This window comes from Vanessa tameamea, chromosome Z (genome assembly GCF_037043105.1).
Source record: "Vanessa tameamea isolate UH-Manoa-2023 chromosome Z, ilVanTame1 primary haplotype, whole genome shotgun sequence".
Taxonomy (NCBI): domain Eukaryota; kingdom Metazoa; phylum Arthropoda; class Insecta; order Lepidoptera; family Nymphalidae; genus Vanessa; species Vanessa tameamea.
The window spans coordinates 11,336,519-11,357,637 of NC_087341.1; the positions used below are offsets into that span (position 1 = coordinate 11,336,519).

General features: G+C 31.9%; 1 protein-coding gene across 2 annotated transcripts in view; it reads right to left on the minus strand.

Annotated features, from left to right (window-relative positions):
- LOC113396324 (uncharacterized protein) overlaps positions 1-19,778 on the minus strand; it is a 111,974-nt gene extending 92,196 nt beyond the window's left edge. For both annotated transcript variants that reach the window (XM_026634234.2, XM_026634236.2), the window contains exon 1: positions 19,224-19,778. In XM_026634234.2, the coding sequence (XP_026490019.1) occupies positions 19,224-19,701 (478 nt within the window). In that variant the 5' untranslated portion in view covers positions 19,702-19,778. The remainder of the gene's footprint in view (positions 1-19,223) is intronic.
- Between the last annotated feature and the right edge of the window lie 1,341 nt (positions 19,779-21,119).

Here is a 21,119-nt window from a genome sequence, read left to right on the forward strand (position 1 = left end):
TCGGGAGCAGAGCAGTAACCATAAACGTCAACTAATCTGACAAAGTGACAAGTGTGCGAAGTGAGAACAAGAAAGGCAGGCGGCATGGCTGTGGTGGTGGCGAGCTGAAATAGCAAGTGTCCAATTGAATATGCTTTTTAAAAACAATTATCAACCTTTTTTTTAGTACATCCTACACATGAAACGGATGAATATAATCGAAATGAAACGCAGGTGAAACCACAGCGAACTGCTCGTTAATAAAATGACTCAATTAATACACTTTTAATGACGATAGTAACAATGAAGAATTTTGCTGGTTTGGAAACAAAAAAATAACTTTTCAGCCATAAATGGTTGCAGATTTTCTCTCAGTACAATTTTAAAGACGTATCACGTACGTATTTTAAAATTAAAATTCTAAATCAAATAATTAGACATAACGAAGTAATAAAATGGTCACGTGTGACGACATTGACCTACGTTGGATGAGAGACATTTTATCGGAGCTTTAAATTATGCGATTTAAATTTCTTTTTAGTTAGAAAATTATAAAAGGTCAAATTCCATTTTAATTAAAATTAATACACACTCATACGTTCTGCCTGAAATAATATAAAAAAGTCTTCGAAAATATACGATTTTTCTCATGAATTTAGCTAATTTCTTCAGACAGGTGTAAGATTTATATATTTTTTTTTTATTTTTATAATCAATGGCAACATAATTTTTGATTAATTTTAGATTAAATTCACAAGCTTATCGTTACATTAATAAATGTAATGATTTCTTAAGGTTAGTCGTATTAGTTTGAAAACAAAATCTATTATTTTGAAAACTCAGACTATAAATAAACCTAACACCTATAATAGTCATGCTGTCTCTTAAAGACCCGGTTTAGTGACAGTTTGCAGAGATAATGTTTCATATTCTTATAACCAATTTGATGCACCTAAGGACGTAAATAAATAATTCACTTTAAAACGAACTTAACAGTCTACCTAAATGAGTCTGTGGTCTGTGTTTTCAACAACTATGCCTAAAAGTAATCGTGTTAATTTTCATTGTCTATGGCACTAATCCCGTACTATGTTTATAGGATTTATTTTACTTTAAAAATCCATTTAACATGTTTATCAATTCAATTATAAATTAAAATGTGTACTTGATCTCAAAAACCTCAAACTGGAGTATCTTTAATACCAAACTTTCAGGACATCTAAAGACAAAATTGTTCAGGCAAAAATATTCGTAAAAACATCTATCATCAGTTTTTCGGAATTCGCCAGTATTGTTTTATTTTACGAGCATCGAAATTTCGATATTTCGTAATCAAGTCGCTAAAAGGTGCTGAAGTGTACAGCTGTAGTACACAGAGTTGCGCTGACAAAATGATAACTGATACATCAAATTAATGCACTGCAGCACCAGAACAATGCTATTCTGTAAAGGATCACTTCGTATTACACGCGTTACCTGTTGAAAATTGACGTAATGCGCTATTTAAAAGTTATATTTTTAAATTTTATAATTTACAGTAAGTTATATATAACTTTCTGACATTTATATGATATTTTATAACACGCTTTGTCGGCCGAACATATGGAATACCTGATAGTAATTGGTCTCCAATTGGCGATATGTGAAATATGCAAAAAAAATATAAAAAAACCTTGTAATTAATAAATGCGTCTCCAACTTTGGGAACTAAGATGTCATGTCCCGTTTGCCTTTATTTACACTAGCTCACTCATACTTCCAACCCGAACATAATAATAGAAGAAATCACCAAGTAAACAAACAGTGCACCTGTGTTTAAAACATAAGTTCCCTGTATATTCCCTCAATTTCATAATTCGATGGGATTGCAAATCCCACGACCGGAACGAGTTCAGACGCAAAATTTATTGGATTGGACTGGATTTATGTGCTTTTTGAAGAGCGGGGGTGTAAACACTGCCAATTAAGTATTTACAAGCCCGAACCGGGGTTTAATCCCAGTACCTTGGAATCTGCTGCCTAACAAGCTAGCCACAAACATAGCAGTCATTATTACTATTATCACGGAATAGCTCTTAAAGAGGCAGATAGTGAAATAAGTCTTCTATGGACGACAAACACTTAATTCAAAATCGATGATCAAATAACGCTCACTCCGCAAGACACTTTTAATTTTATAACACCAACTGCACTCCACGCACTTAGTATTCCTGTGTTCCGTTTGAAGGTTGGATTAGCCACTGTGTCTACGGGCACAAGGAAAGTAACATCTTACATCTTAAGGTCGGTGTATTGAAGATGAGAATATAAGAGATGGTGAATATTTCTTACAGTACAAATGTCTGGCAGTGGAGACTACCATTAGTTGGTCCATTTGCCAGTCTGTCTAACTTTTTTTTATTTAAAAATATAAATATATTTTATAGATAATTTTGTCCTACATTATTTATTGAAAAAAAACGTTGTGTATTTCGATCGCATCTTGAAAAACATATATTTAGAACTTAGACCATAGAAGACACATGAAAATAACCTTAGATCATAATATACAAAAAAAATGTTTTCAAATAGTACTGAATCTAGTTCATTGTGTATAGATAGACTATCGTCTGTTGACTGTCAGTCTCACTGTGATAGTCACAGAATCATCTGTACAAAGAGACAATCGATTGTTCACTGATTGAAATACGCAAAGTAGCCACAGACCTGCAAACTGTACAACTTCTAATCTGTGATCATTAAAGTGAATTCTGTCATGAATTACATGTGGTGAACATATATTTAATTGAATATAACGGTCAATGTTGTAGGAATACATTTGAGTGCAGAATGCTTTTCAATTGATCGCGTTTCACGCTAAATAGAAAATTACTTATACAAATGGTATATAATACATAGGGGCTGCTTCAAAACTAAATTTGTTTGTGTTGTATCGCATTAAAAAAACCTGTCAACGTTATTAACAAGAAAGAAGTTCTTTAGTTTTCTTTGTTAATATAAGTAATTTCTTATTTTTTCCTATATTATATAATAATAAAATATTTTAAAATAAGTTTATACGTTAGAAATTGTGAATATTGTGTACATTTTCAATTCATATACATATCAGTTAATGTTACGTCTATGTTTTTCTTATTTAGTTTGATATATGTACATATATTGTTAAATAAATAATTAAACCGGGTGAGCCGTAAACATATTGTGTAAAAGAAATAAATATCTAATTTTAAAACTAATTTCCAATTTTTAGGTATTGTAAAATAAAACTAACTTCTAATTGTTAGATATTGTAAACCACGTCTGTATAAAAAAATACTGATACCGATTTGCGAGACTCGTCAAAGCTTCCTGTAATCGAAGAGCCGGGGCGCGGCGCTTACCTCGGTTAGAGATGAGCCTTGTTATTCAGAGAAGCACTATCGCCGGTATCATAATGCCAGCGGACATTTAAATGCTAAGATCTTTTTATGATTTGTACATATTTTATTCTAAAGTCAAAACTTTATTTATTTTTGCTTGTGTTACTTTAGAACCCTTTACAATATTACAAATGATAATATTACTATAATTTAACAAGTTAATAAAATTATATATAGCAAGCAAGATATTCTTATGTATATTTTAAATTAAAGTATAAAATACTTCATACTTTTATTAAAAATACCTGTGAAAATATCTATTCCAAGATGTTTATATTAAATTTTGTTTGATATCATCATTAAAATTATCTGTAGTATAGTAAATACTCGTATTTATTATAGTTACGTCTTTAAAAAGATTTGTATAATTATTTTGCACTATTTTATTAAATGACAAATGCTGAAGACTTTATTTGTTTAAACGTGATCTACCAACCTGATTAGAAATAATTTATTTACAATAATGGAATACTTACAAGGGCAAAGTGGCTATATATTTAAAAAACAACATGCAAATTAACCTCAATGTGTACATTGTACAAGTGTGGTTCAATAACACCAATACATATAACATTGTAAACATTACTTACATTGCAGCCTAAATTAACACTATTTAATAAATATAACGATAATTACCGAGCAACGTAATGCGGACATTATCGAACAAGTGCAGGCGGGAAGTTGCTTGAAGGAGAGTTGCAAACTTATTCACATCAGATATATAAACATCTGAAGGCAATATTACAAGACTGAAATAAATAAACTTGTAAAATCATAATTACACATAAAAACTCATAGAAACATGTTATTTTAAATAAATAATGTAAATTGCATTACAATAATATTATATTAGAGCTTGAAACAACTACACATAACGCGGCGCACAAAAAAGGCGCAGTAGGCGGACGATTAAAAGATAATTAATCAGCAATTAGACATTACTCAGCACGACTCAGATGTAGATAGTTAGAGTAATTGCATTTTCATTTGACTAATTTCCTTATCATTACATCTTCGATTCAAGATAAAAAATAAAAATAGTTTTCAAACGTACGATGCCTTTGCTTCTAAATATACTATGATTGAGTTTAATATTTAACATTATGTGACAAGATATTAAAATAGTTTTAGAAGTAAAATTTATAATAGAATATCTGAATATTATTAATAATGTATTATTAACAGGTTGTGTGAAGATCGAAGGCAACAACAATAACGTATTTATTGACCTAACCATTATTTATGTTCCACTGGGTTTAAAAACAAAAAAATCTATATTTTCGCAGTTATTTTTATTATACCAAAATATTTTTTGATATAAAAAAATATCATATTTTCAGCTGTGTATGTCAATGGAGAATTTAATTAAGCTTGCCTAGTGGTAACGTAATCCCACTGAAAATAGTAGACTTATGAAGATATATATATAATAAAATTTATATCGGGAAATGAAATAATTCCCGGGCCATTGTACTTCAATACTATATCAACATGTTCAACATCGACATCAATAATTCGATTTTTTTAAATATAGACTCTGCCCTAATTAAAAGTGAATCACCCCTTAAATATAATTCTATATTGCATAAAAGCGTACTGCGTTTAAATATTATTAATTTTAACGTAGCATGCGTATAAATGAATTGACAATCGATTTTACTGAGCGAGCGACATTTGTACGAGTATGTAACGTATATCTTGATTACGATTGGACATATTCATCATACATTATAACTTAAATAAAATAATCTGCCATACTAAATTGATTCATTCGAGACTGTCATAAACCAACCCAGTGATTAGAACACGTGAATCTTAACGGATGATGGATTCAGTCCCAGGCAAACATGAAAGCCGTGGCGGAGGAAAGCTTCGGATGTTAATCTGTCCCATCCGTATCCTCCAACCAGCATTGGAGCAGCGTGGTGAAAGAAGCTAACCTTAAGCTACCTTCTCTTCAGAAAGAAATGAGGCCTCAGCCCAGCTTTGTTTCACTTCTGTATTTGTCAGCCGTTAAACAGATAATTATATTTAAATTAAAACAATAAAAATCATGGAAACACGATGTCGTATATTATTCTCAAACTCAAAACCAGATAGTGAAAATTTAGTAGTAAATGCATAGTTTGTTTGAAAACTAGATTTAAACGCGTAATATTTATCTGAAGCGAAGGCGAGGTTAAGCTAATATTTATATAGTCGCAGTTCTAACAGAATTTTCGTTTCTATTATTTCCACAGCAGTTTATTTAATTATCAACTAAATATAATTGAATCTATCATTTAACTGTTCCTTGCTAATAATTAGCGTAATATTCATGAAATATATTAATAATTATTAATTTTACTGCATTTTATATACATAGATGCTAGAAGTCGGTACGGTCGCGGCTCCGACTATTTACAGATTGGTGAACGGGAAACTTCTTAACACGTAGCTCCTGCTTGTAGATAATAGCGTTGGCCTTTTTTTACGATATAGGTAGGCGAGCAAATGGGCCACCTGATGGTAAGTGGCGTTGCAAGAAATATTAACCATTCCTTACATCGCCAATGTGCCACCAACATTGGGAAAGGAGATGCTATGTCCCTTGTGCCTGTAGTTACACTGGCTCACTCACCCTTCAAACCGGAACATAAAAACACTGGGTACTGCTGTTTGGTTGTAGAATATCTGATGAGTGGGCGGTACATACCCAGACGTAAACTTGTAAACTAACACAAAGTAAACTTTTATGGACTGTTACTATTATGAAATTTGTTAGGCAGATTATCAAATGTCACCTGATTGTAAGTTGTAACCACCATCTACTGACATTAGCACTGCACGAACTATTAACAATCCCTTACATCGTCAATGCGAAACAAACTTTGGAAAAAATGTAATGTAATGAGTGGATAATGAATATATTCTTAAATATGTTTATGATAGATATATATATCTATATATATAATATTTAATATTAAATAATGATTAATTGAACAAAGGCATATCTCAAGAAGCGTACGTAAAACAATACGCCTAGCTTTTAAATGTCACTATTCCCACTTGTAATGAATAGATGTCGAATGTACTAAACACACTTGAGACGTCTTTGAAATTGTAGTATTTATTTTTAAATGCAGAAGGGGCACAATGCATGGCTCTTGACACAATGCGAGCGTGCCGCGTGGCGCATAACACTGACAAACCAACATTTTTGAAACGTATTACGAGCGGATTTAGAGCTTACAGTAACGGTAAAAAGCCGATTCAAAGCAAAATAGAAGCAAAACCTACATTTTCCATTACACCAGCGAAAAACAGAAACGTGTGAAGTATTCTGGTAACATTAACACGCATTCAAGAGTACTTTCCTTCATTGTCTAGGTGTATTAGATCAGGTGAAAAAATACTCTTTCAAAAATAAGTAACTGCGTTTAACTTGTATTTAATGTCCCATAACTGAATGAAACCCAAGAGAAAGATTGGCCAACTCCAATGCGAGTTGAATAAACACTTACGCTGAATTTCATAGTTTCCTCTATGTTTTCATTCATCGCCAAGCACGAAATGAATCATAAAAACAAATAACATGAAAACACAGTGAAGTTTTCCCGATTTTGAACTCGCAATCTTAGGTTAAGATTCACTTGTATTAACAACTGACAATTATTTAATTCGTATTAATTATCCGTAGCAGCCGTAAGAGCCGAGGTGGCCCAGTGGTTAGAACGCGTGCATTTTAGCCGATGATTTCGGGTTCAAATCCAGGCAGGCACCATTGAATTTTCATGTGCTTATTTGTGTTTATAATTCATCTCGTGCTCGACGGTAAAGGAAAACATCGTGAGGAAAACCTGCATGTGTCTAATTTCAACGAAATTCTGCCACATGTGTATTCCACCAACCCGCATTGGAGCAGCGTGGTGGAATATGCTCCAAAACCTTCTCCTCAAACGGAGAGGAGACCTTAGCCCAGCAGTGGGAAATTTACAGGCTAATGTATGTATGTAAATGTAATGTATCCGTAGCAGCTATTTTATGTAGAAGGTTAAGGTATATAAAATATATAAAATATAACGTGGAAAAAAGGCGCAATACAAACATCCCGCAACTAACTACCTATTATGATTTCACGTGAATACTATTTAGACATGATTGACATAAGAAACGTATTTTAAAATTAACAGGGTCATGTAAAAATGTCAACAATATGGATGGTATTTTTTTTAAGCTAAAATGTTACTTAAGGTAACGTACAAAAGTGTAAAATGGTATATCATAAATTAATTAAACTTGGCCTTGTTTCGAATTGTTCTTCGACATTTCATAAAACATATTTTCAGTTAAAAGAGATCTCAAGCTGAAATACAGTAAATATTAATTAGTTTTAATACTAAGTTTTACATATCGAAAATCGATCGAGCTTTATAAAGTGGAAATGAATGTACATCGAGCTGTGAGACGTGTAGAATAATTTTAATTCGTCTGTTTTAGTAGGGATTGATATTTAGCATAGAAGCATTGACGGGGAGTGTTTATTCAGAGCGAGTCTGTTACACACCTGAATAAAGAGAGCATTACGCATGCGCGCAAACTTCTCTACTGAAGCGAATATAATAGAGGTGAAGTGTACACAGTTTTTGAAATACAAAAATTGTGAAGAAGATACACTCTTATCGAGAACGTTGATGGCTATTGAGATACAATGGCTTAAGTAATTGCATATATTGCTAACATCCGTTTTTAAGTGAAGAATAAACGCGATACTGTATTCGAAGACTAAATAATATTTTAATAACAACCGCATCGACACTGTTTAATGGTAATCATAACATTTTACTAATTAAATGAAATATTAAGGAAAAATGGAAAATGTTGCTAAACGTATATCTTTATTTTTTTTTCGAGATTTTAGACGGACGAGCAAATGGGCCACCTGATGTTAAGTGGTCACCACCGCCCATAGACAATGGCGCTATAAAAAATATTAACCATTCCTTACACTGCCAATGCGACACCTTGAACCTTGAGAACTAAGATATTATGTCCCTTGTGCCTGTAGTTACACTGGCTCACTCACCCTTCAAACCGGAACACAACAATACTTTACCTACACAGACGGGCTAGCAGGGAGCTAAAAATATAAGTATATTTATAGATATGTCATTATTATTCGAATAATTTAAACTTTTTCAAATATGGTTAGTTTAATATTTAATATGAGCGTTCAATTTCTGTTTTATTACTAAGAAGATAGCAGTCAGAGCGTTGACCTCAGACGACGCTTGTTTCGGTCACCTTATGCGTTAAAGTTCGATGACTCTCTAGCTACGACTGAGCAGAAATTCAGGCTAGACGACAGTAGTGACTTCTGCGCCGATGTTGGATTCACATAATTTGAAATTGAAAAATCTTTATTAAACCTCAATTGCATTGCAATAAATAGCTTGAATATTTGCGCTAATCGTTGCTGTTGTGCATATAAACGACGATTCAAAAGCCTGTTCGAATAAAGTATATTCTGTTTTTGATAGAAAGCCGTAATTGTTTCCTATATTTATTTAGTACGAATTTATATTGTTTAATGTACGAAATTGAAATATAATTCATCGTTTTTCCCTAAAATTATTTCGCATTTATAAATCACGCCCACGCCAATAGCGAATCTGTTCCTCGACAGTGGTAATGAACCATTCGTCTACAAATGCTGACCCGGACGATCGAGTACATTTACTCGTTTATATGTACATACGTACGATACATATGTATGCTATTGACTATTACTATTGCTATACAACTTAAGTATTTCAATTGTAATTCTAATTTTGACAATAATTGCTTTTATTTCCTTAATGTCATCAAATCGATTACATAAAATCCTGAAAAAAAAAATGTTTAACATTTTTGAAATTGATTGTAGTTTATTTTAGATTTTGTCAAATAGATTGTAAGTTTATTGATGAATTACGAATTCGTAATTTTACAAAAGCTAAGTGCACCTCACATCAAAACGCCTTTGTTTCGAATTAAAAAACCGCATGCAAGTGGGCGCTTGCTTTCGTCACTCTCGCACGAACACATAAATGCTGTATTACACCATAACATGTATGTCGGATAGCGGCATCCTTTGTCTCAAATCAAGTCGCTCACACACGTAACACGTCTTTATGTCCCGCATGCCCCGCATGCGCACAGAGACGAATGGTAATAATTAAGCAAAATAAAATTACCAAATCTATATAATTAAGTACCACGATTAAACTAAAATCGGGGAAGCAATAATCATTAATATTAATAATTCCAATAGCTGTCTTAACAAAGAAGGTAAATTTTATCTTTTAAATTGCTTAAAATAACTGAGTTTTAGATAAGAAAATACCTATATTTCTATATTGTTTTTTTTTGTGAGTAAAAAATAATAGCATTTTAAATAAATTGTTTATATGTGTTTACGACGTTTTTGTATAAAATATTTCGATCTAATTTATATTATAATATGTTTGATAATATACTAGAATTAAATAATTTACTAAAATTAAAAACGCTACCCTTTTATTCTTGTAATGAACTTGTCTTTCTAATTAACAAAGCAATTAAACTATTTATCTTGTAACGCTTAGACATAAAGTATTGCCATAATTGTCGTCGTTAGCGTGGAATCCACGTCTATTCTCTCTCATCACATACACGGCGTTCAAATGCTTTCAAAGGCTGTGTCATCTATTCGGAACAACTTACAATCGCCGTTCGTCTATTCTCTGACGACACCAACTCGTACCTCCTCTATCACCTTTGCATCTATAAAACACTCGACAATTTTCTACTTCATATTCTGTTTACCAAAAGTAAATATATATATAATTGATATCTATACATATAATAAAATTGGAGTGTCTGTTTGTAATATTAAAATAACCCATTTTTACTAAATTCATATGTATGTATACACGGTACATATACCAAAATAACATTTTTTACTATTTTTGTCTGTCTGTCTGTTTGTTCCAGCTAATCTCTGGAACGGCTGAACCGATTTCGACGGGACTTTCACTGGTAGATAGTGAATGTAATTAGGAGTAACTTAGGCTACTTTTATATTAGAATTATATATAGAATAAAAATAAAATCACGCTACAATATCCAAATAAGTTAAATTCAAACAACGCGCACGAAGTCGCGGGCACAGCTAGTTATATATAAAAGTAAAACATTTTTGTACCGCTGATACTATGTCCACCATATAAATTTGTTTTAATTTTCTTTTTATTAAAAATAAATCGTTAAATTCGTTAGTTTTAAAAAAGCTTTTTTTAAATTAAGCTATTGTCAAAATCAATTGATGTCAGAATCATTTTATTTATTACTGTCAAATCTAATTGGTCACGAATCTACGCCTTTCAAGAACTACAAATTATTAAAATTTCTGTTCTTTATAGATAATCAAAATTAATTTATTTGTAGTTCAAAAAATTGGGATAAGGGCAGGAGGATGATGATTGTAGTTCAAATAAACAACAGTGACATTTTAAAAAAATAGGAAGATTTGGTCTTCCTTATCAAATGACGATCGCATAGAAAAGTTTTTGGTTGCTATTACGACAGACTAAACTGAGGTAAAAATTTGGCAGAATTTCAGACCCGACAAATTTAGGTTTTCTCACGATATTTTCATTCACCGAGCACGGTATGAATTATAACCCCATATTAAGCACAATATGCAAACTCAGTGGTGCTTGTCTGGGTTTTAGCCCCAAATCTTCGCAAAAGACTACGTGATCACTTGATCATCATGGTATTACAAATATGTCGCGGACTAGCCGTTCAATTAACAGCCCAGCCTTTTAATTTAATTTTTTATTAAGCGGCAGCGTTCAATCGGCTGTCAGAATAATTACATTCAGCCAATACATCTTTTTTTTTCATAAAACGGGGTAATTTGTTTTAGTCGCACTTCAAAATAGACATAGACATACAAAAATGAACTAAAAATTTATTTTTTAAATTTTTCTTTAACCAAATGACTATGTTGGTTAAACTGCGGTTTGTAATTAGAAGGGTAGTTAAACTAGTTGGCTGCTACATATATACCACGATAATCTGTTTCCTTTTAGCCTTATTGTCACTTGAACAAGCTATTTTCAAACTTCCTGTTACGTACTCATTTCATATTCCATCAATTCTCGTCACCGTGCACATCCCTCTCAATATTCTCATCTTAGCTGTACCTAAGTATTCGCCTTTCATCGTCACCTTATTGGCCCCCCACTCTGATCCATGGCAACACGTCTGATAACAGTTCCATAATTTTTCCTATTAGTTTCAGAGTTAAGTTTTTGAGTCAAATTTATTCTTGTAACCATTATGAATTTAAAAATGAAAAAAATAAAAACATATTCAGTTATTATATATTATATTCAAGTCTTTTAATTACTTATTCTTTGATATCGAGCAACATGTACAAATATTTCAGTGTAGTATGGGTTCTTTGTTCTTAGTATTAAAATGATAACTCTGCGAAAGTAAAACTATAAATAAAAGCAATAAGTGCTTTCGAATATCTATTCAGGATAAAAAAACAAGCTACAGAACATCAAACTCGTTAAATTTTATTTTCTAAGAATTTACAAAGATTCCTTTAAGGTTTATAAGAAAGTCTTCCTCGTGTTTTTAAAATCACCTTAAAAAGGAATCAAAGATCAAAAAGTCTTAACGTGTCTTAGGCTGTCAATCCTTAATCACAGTTGGGTCTGATCAATTATATATCTATTCGCTGCATCGACATAAACACGATAAACTAGTAGAGAAAATTGAAGTTTCCGAAATAAGATAAGTTGTTGTGTAGAGTTTTAAATGACGAACATCTATATAAAAGTTTATCCGTTATGTATGTTATGTATGTTAATGATTTTTTTAAACGCAGTTTTATATATTTTATTTTAAACAGAAACATCAATGCCGATTTCCATGTTTCTAACATCTAAAATGACCCTTAGGATATGATTTTTTTTTTAAACCTGTATGTACCTGATGACTCCCAAATCCGAAATATTTCTAAAATAAGAATTAGCAAACTTTATACAACATTTAACCCCCAATTTCGACTGTCTTTAACTCAAAATTAGTAGTCTAAACATCGATACCCATATTTTCACATCAGAACGTCAAGACTAATATCGAATTTCATACATAAAGTAATTACTTTCTAAACATCCTTCGTTACTGCACACCTATGTTCAATCAAAAGTCCTGTGCAAATTTCCATCCTGTTTTATGCAGGTTAAGCTGTGTTTTGTATGTCAGTCATGCATTAACATAATAAATGAAATATATCTTTATTGTTATTATTAAATTATTGCGTTTGCCATGTAGTTTTTTCTTATTTGTTCAGGTAAAATTACAATAAACTTTTTTTTTATAATAATTTAGTCAGATACTTATAATCTCTAGTTCAGGGCTCAAGGCAAGCGAAAGAGTTCTCTCGCTACGGCCTCGCTAATAATTGATTTTAGGGTGACTATTTTAATTTAAGAAAATAATGAAATATAAAATTTCCGAAATAAACATTAAATACCTAACTACGTAATTGACGTTTGAGGATTGTCCATACATAAAAATAAGGCGACCACCTGGAAATAATTATTTTTTTTTATTTAACAATACTTCTGAATACTTTTTTTACTAAAGGCACTACAAATAACTTTAATTAAGTTAATTATTACAAGTTAAGAATCGAAGAAATCACATTAATGCTATAAATATATCGACGACCATGTTTCATATATAACGATAGAAAATATTTTCATTATTTCAACTTCCGTCGCCTTCAACAATTCGTCGATTTCTTTTTGTTTTGCATGTAAAGGGACACCATTTGTACTTTTAAAGGACGATATTCTTGCTCTTTGTGGTATCTGCATTGGTAATGTATGTAATATGTATTAGGAAAATGCTTATTTACTTCCTCGTCTCTACGTTATAGAAAGTTGAAACAAAAAACAAACATGTTTCCTACGATACCTGAGTTATATATTATATGTTTATATTATAAATAATGCATGTTTTAAGTTTAACATGTATTTGCATCAATTACTCAAAGGTTAATATTAACAAAATTATGATATAATGGTATAAGATAGTTTTTAATTGAAGAAACAAAACTGCAAAATATTTTTTTTCTGGAATAAAATGATCAAACTGTATATTGTGAAGAGAAAAAAAATGCCTTCGTTTCATGTTTAAAATTCGCATGTACAGCAACCGTACATTTCATTGAAAAATAAAATACACTTGTTTTTATTATTCGGCGCTGTTGTTTACTACAACAGATTTAAGATTATTGGAAAATTAAAGCAAAATGTTTTAATTTTATGAATACGAATGTAATTCAATTTCTCTGTCCTCCAACATAAATTGGAAATTCACACGACTCTATTTTATTTTAAAAAAATGTTGAATCAAATAAGTTGAAAGAGGTCAATAATTTATTTTGATAATAATTAAAATATTTTTTGATTCAAATGAACTGAAAAGTCCATACGGTTCAAAACGCTATTGGTTTAGGTTTTGACTCGACTAAAATCAACTCGTGTGAACGCGACGTTAGTGACAGAGAATTAAATTGGCAATTTGTTCGACAGCTCGGCATGCGAGCGTCGCGAATCAACAAGGATGCGGCCGTATCTATTTATAGTCGTTAACACTGATTTCATTGACACTGATTTAATCCAAAACAATTACAATCTTCATTCAACTAATTCTGTATCAAATTTATTCTATATACGTGGAAAAGGTGTTCGTTTATAAATATGATTTGCGATCTTTCAATAATAATAATGCCTGCATTCATAATTTAGCTTACAAAAGCGAAACTTCCAGGTAAGCTTTTCATTTGCCTTAATCTAGTTTATAATTAAATCTATGAACACTTGTTCTATTCAGAGTAATAAGAAACATGAAATACATTTCTCACCTTCCCGCTTAAACACTTTGCATAAAAGAGATAGAAGCGACTTTTTCCACGAATAGAGCTTTATTAATTGAAATAAAATACCTGTTTATTTTATCCTATTGTTGACATTTTATTTGAAATTAATTACGAATGGCTGACTTTAATTATGTACTACGATTAAAATTATCTTTCGTCACGGATTATTTACAAACTAAAACATATTTATTTTAACACTCGTAGTAGCGTCATTTCGCTGTATTGGCTTACGGGCTTAGATTGAGGAATTGTCTAATGTTTGAGTCCACGATCATTTCTTTAAGTGTTGTGTGATATATATAACACTACATGCTTCTAATTTCCTTCCTCAAGAGAAACTAAGTTAAACTCGATCAATAACCGAATAAATTGTCTGTAACTAGACATGGTTTAACATTTAACTACCTCCCAATAGGCAAACTAAGTTTCACATCATGTGTGAGATCCAATATAATGCGTGCACCACACTTGAGATAATAGTCTTGCTTGCAATATTTATATGTATATTATTATCTCGATGATTGCTCTATGAAAACTTGTCAGGAGTGTATGAATGTTTTACTGATGTGATTGAGCCATTTTAATTCTGTTGGTTCTTTTCTAAAGATTTTACTATATTAAATATATTTTGTAACAAAACATCTTTGTTTGTCAAACATAATTAGTGTGGCTTGGTCATGAGAATGGCTCGTCGGCCGTGAAGGAAAACGGCAAAACACCCCCGCCGCTTTGTGTATGCATCGATATTGTCGTGTAGTATTATTATAATATAAGAAAAATATATTTATTTTATTAACGACATTCTATGTTTCTTGTGTATAAAACTATTCTTTCACAAACATCACATTCGATGGACAAATTTTTATTACAACGGAGCCTCGAGGAGCTCTTTAGTTAGCGCCACCCATTATTACAGCCTGGCTTCGATTTGTAACATAACACGTAATCCAACAGAAATGGCTGATATGTCCACTTAACGTCTGTAGTTTAAAAAATTCATAAACACAATGATGGTTTTTTATCCATTCATAACACTTTATCCATAAATAAAGTTTGTAGTTTTCAATTAAATAAAAGGCATTATATTTTTACACTAATCATAATAAATTATGTTGTAATAATATCATCGTGCACGTTTCCTTCTATAAATGTCTTAAGCATTCAACATTGTTTCGGTTTATTGAAGTTGAAAGCTATGCATTGTATTTGTGTTGTTAACTTTCAGACATGAAAATTCGTAATTGGAATTAGGATGCAGTTTCATAAAGCACATTTCGAAAGTATTTGTTGAATGCTTGGACTGTTTCTGTATTCACTATAATTTCATCCACGTCTAAAACATTGTTAGGATAACCGCTGTTTTAGGGCGAAGTCACAGTTTTTGCAGGATTTCGCAGGTTGACGTAGTAACAAACAAAGACAAATTCGTTATTGATTTATACGACATTTGTTAAAATATCTCTTTTGACGGAAAAAAATGACAACAGATCTATTGAATTTAAAATTCTGAGCTAATTTATGCTCATATAAGCATTGTTTCTGTTATTTAGTTAGAAACTGTTGCAGTTTATTTGAGTATTATCTTTATAAAGCTACAAACGAATATTGTTACGTTGATACGTAGGAGATATGTTTAAAATATAGAGTGAATTGTTTTTGGAAGCAAACTAGCTAAAAACAATTATCTACTACGGTACTATGCCAAAAACGACTGTTAATGGCAAATGTTAGTATCAACTATATGTATATACATAATACGTTACCTTACTAAGAAATATATACACATGTATAAATGAATGTGCATGTAGGCAAATTGATGAATGTCGCTTTGTTTTTTATTTTATACATAAATCAACTTATGATCGCATTCATTATCGACTTAACACATAAAATGAGGGATTATTGCTCTTTTTTATACCATCTATATTGATATCTTCTTTTAGAAATGAAATGATAGACTGGACTACTACTTTTCGCATAAAATAATCTTAAAATACTTAATTCATTAATAATATCTATTGTGATGTAAAATGATTCATTTTATAAATTAAATTATTAGTTTTATTTTGATCCATATACAAAATGTTCCTTTAGAACATGTCAACATTTTTTTATTTTAATAACAAATGTCAATATTGTACACGATCGTACAAAATTATAATTAAAATATGCGATTTTTTTTTGGATTGATTCGCCATGAAGTAATTTATCATGACAGTAGAATACCTTATCTTTCATAAAATATTTAACTAAATGTTTAATTTATATTAAGCACACTCATTGACGGAGGTGGTGATTCACTTTGACGACTATGTTTTATTAATAACATTAACTGTGTAATCGCGTATAATAAAACTTGTCAGCCTTACATTTTTTCACTAATTTACTTTGTCTTTGTTTAGAGCAAACTAAATTAGCATTCGCGGCATTCAGTAATTCGATGTAAAAAACTTTACCAAAAATGTTTTGTAAATGTAATGTAAATCAACTTTTTATTTTCTTTTTTTCATTTACAAGTTATTCGCTAACGGAAAGCATCAGTTTTTCTTCAACGTCTAAAATTTTTCGTTTTATCCAGAGTAGGGCTTGTGGACTGTAAATATAGCGTGAAATGAAACGGGGTTCAGTCCGTTAAGACGTGGTATAGTCCTGATAATAGTATAGTAAGAGTTTGTGAATATTAACCGTGTAACAAGTTTCCACTGCAATTATACATAGATGCCGTGTCTTACATGTAGAATATCACCAAGGTGTAATGTAAATATTCATAGGCCATGCACCTCCCCGCCCCTTCCTACCTGGGCGAAGCCGTAAGAGAAAACTAGTTAAAGTATAATTTGGGTCGGGCAAAGCGCTCTTAATAAGTATTATTTTCATGAATTTCGAAAACTTATACAAAAAATAAATAGAATTCTATACTTTAAAATGTTTTTTGGATAAAATAATTTGTTTATTATTTATCATCACTCGAAAAACGGATTTGTTTCTTCATCTCCCTTTAGACTTTTTTTGAATATCATAAAGTCGTTCCATTTCATTGTATTCTATACTTATAAAATAACATGCCCTGACCGACTGACCGACTGACTGATTCATCATCGCCGAGCGTAAACTATTAATATTAGGGCCATGAAAGTACTTCCCTAACTACCCTTAAGTGGATGTAATAGGGGTTTAATTTTTATTATGAAACTTTATTTTTCGGCTACTGATTAAAAATGAGTATATACATATTTAAGTTGTTTTGGATATTCTACCCATAAGGGTTGAAAAAGGAGTTGAAATTTCGTATATAAGTTAGTCTGGAAATCTGTCATTATTGAAGTTAGAAGATTGACGCTCCAATAATTTTATAAAGAAATTTAAGACCTTCAAAATTATGCAACGGCACTAGACTAATAGTAATAGTAACAGCACTCTATCGTAATGTCATAGAGGCTACAGTTATCGCAGTATGCGCTAAAGGCGAAACAGTATTCCATGAATATCTTTCATTCCACCAGCATACCCCTTTGAGTTCAAGAGAATAAAGCTCGCGCTTAAAGTCTACTTCGTCATAACAATTAATAAAGCACAAGGTCAAATCTTTAAAGTAGACCTAAGAGAAGACTGTTTTTCGCAGGGACAGTTCTATGGACCTGTTAGAGAGTAAGCTCTACGAGCAGTTTGATGTCTTTGGCCCACGAAAGTCGAATCACAAATGTGGTATAAAAAGAGGTCTTAAATTAAAGTCATATTTTATATTATTCTGAAATAGGCACGGGCAACAGCTAGTCCTTTTATGAATTAAAAGTAACGTATATCCTTTGTAGTTAAAATTTAATAAACTCATGCAAAGTACTTAACCGTCCTAATGTTATTTGTTAATCGAAATCCTAATATTTCAAGATAACAAAACTAAGCCACATTAACAAACTATTTTACTTAAAATTTCCATTGATTTCAAGAAATAAAGAATGAACTACTCCTCTTTGTAACACATTTGTATCTGTTTGTAAATTTTTTTGTGATGTGAGTGTGACGCGATTATGAGACTAACAAACGCAGTTACGAACCGCTACAAGTAAGCCTTCCTGTATCTTTGTTACAATGGTGTGTTACAATGATTTAATTTATGTTCTATTTTTATAACTAATATTTTAATCTCCTTTACACGTCTTATGTTTATGTAATCATAAATTTTTCGCATTAAATAATACATTGTTTTTAATGTTAAGGATAATATAATTATTGCGTTTTCATTAGATATTTGTATATGTCTACTGTATGCTAAATAATATATATATATATATTTTGTTCGTCTGTACTGTAATTTTCAGTTTAATTTAAAATTACCGTTAAGAGACATTTTTTGTGTTTAATTACAATGTGTTATCACTAGACGCTTAACACGTTAATTGTATAAAACGTTTTAACCTTATAGTAATATTTACGACCGTCATGAGTAATTGAGCGCATTGCTGATGTTTTCGCTTTAGCTATTTTTAGTTCAAATTAATACCATAATATTAAAATAACGATGTCAGTCTTCGCTAAGCATTTATATTACAATCGCAAGTGCTAACATTCATAAAAAGAAAGCTTACTATATTATAAATGTTACTCGGTTGTTTAGTTATTATATAACATGATCATGACTTAAGTAAATACTTTTAGCGTAGCTATAAAAATGTTGTACGTAACGCATAATTAAGATGGTACTTATGAACATTTCATGAAATATTGTGAATAATTAAGCAGATGAGTTTGAGATAAAACAAAGTCGCACTGTAGAAACATGAGACGTTATTCGGAACGAGGCCAGGCGAGGCGAGACCAGAAGGCACTCGTCCTTGCCAAGGACATAGGTGACTCACCGTGCGGCTGGTGAATCGTGGGGTGTGCGTCGCAATCCGCACAGACGGTGGAACGTAACAATCGCTCCCGTTGCAGCCTCCGCAAGAGCTGTAGATGCTGCGGCGTGAACACTGTCCCAGACCGTTCGCCCACCAGCACCACATCACCAGCATCCCACCATGCTTGTTCTCGCAATGTTCCATCCCTATTGAAAAGCCCCATATCTTTGTATCCCTCGGGCGGACTGAGCGCGCCCGGCTCGGGGTCCTGAAACCGCTCGCAAGCTCCACATCCCGAACACTCCTCGTTTTCGTCCTCGTCAGAGTATCCGCATTCATCGCGGACAACAATAATATAATCAGCTTCAAAAAATTCATTCGCGCTCTCGTCGAAAACCACGCGATGTTTTTTAGTCTTAACTCCTTTTTTTAGCGATGATTTTAAATTTTCATGGTCCTTGTTGTGACGCGTGTCACGAGCGGCGCGGTCGCCGCGCATTGTCGCGTGTATACACGGCGTGAGCGATCGCCGTAGTGGTTAAGTGTCGGAGTCTCGGAGAGCAGTAGCGGGCTAGCGGCTGGCGTACCGAGGAGCGACTGCAGCGCCGCGCCCGCCTATCGATCGCGGCGACCGCCTCATCGGCATCGCGGATTCAATTCCACCGCCATCGTCACCGCCGCCAAGCCGAGGCTGTCCCGTCACCGTCGCCTGATGACTAAACATAAGCATAATGCGTACGAACGTACTACACCCATTCAACAACGCGATCATTCTCCCACCTCAATGACAAAATAACAATTTCGTTAATACAATTAACATCATTTGAATTCTATATACAATATAAAAGATAAGTGCAAAACCAATATTTACACTAAAATAATTGAGTAGTTATATTATATTAATAGGATAAAATAATCAGAAACAAATTGATAATCCTTTAATCAATTTATAATTTTAATTATTTGAGTAAATTAAACAAAGGTAAGTTCAACGCTTGTTGCTTTAAGTTCTCAATTGCATAAAGTACAGGTACAAAGTTCCCGACACCATTAACTATAGATTTCTGATAACAGTAAATTTCTTCTAAAACTTTTCCATTGCAATAATTCTTTACTTTTTTTAATTATTTACAAAATTGTTTTTATATAAATTCTCTCCCTAAAATGTATGAGCCGTATTGCTATATCAATAGTTACCACAACATTCGATGAAACTGTAATATGAGTATAGGTTTGTTATCGTTACGGCAAAAATATTTGTCATGTCTTTATTTAGGTCGGCATTCCTGCAAACGCTTTTATATTTTTTTTTACTTTTGTTGAGATCGAAAAAACATGAAGAGATATTTTGAAAAATTGTAATTATTAGAAATAGACACGATGATTTTAAAATAATATTCTTATTATTATTTTTACCTTACGATATAATTTAACGGATTATTATAAACTAGCGACCCGCCCTGGCTTCGCACGGGTGCAATGCTGGTACTAAATATACTACAGAATATCTAACAACGTTTACAGTTTTTCAGACATTAGACAATACAAACCGCTATGTCCTATGTTCTATGTGCGCTATTTTAAATCTGTAATATCTTCAAAAATATTCATTTAAATTACATGCTGTGAAGGGCCATATTAATCTATATTAAATGAACAATGTATTTAAGGTACTTAATTGGATAAGGATTAATGCATTATTGCTTAAAATCGCTTCGAAAATAAGCCATTATTTCTCGTAAAAAGTCAAGGATAAAAAATGGTTATTGTGGGTTACCCCTAAGAGATAGACATATGCCATCACGGACTTTTTTGAGGACCTTTTTAAGGTGTACAATACCGTAATTCAGCCAGCGTTTCCAATGTAAGCGCAAAAATATATTTATTTACGACATCACTTTAAAAACATCTAAAATA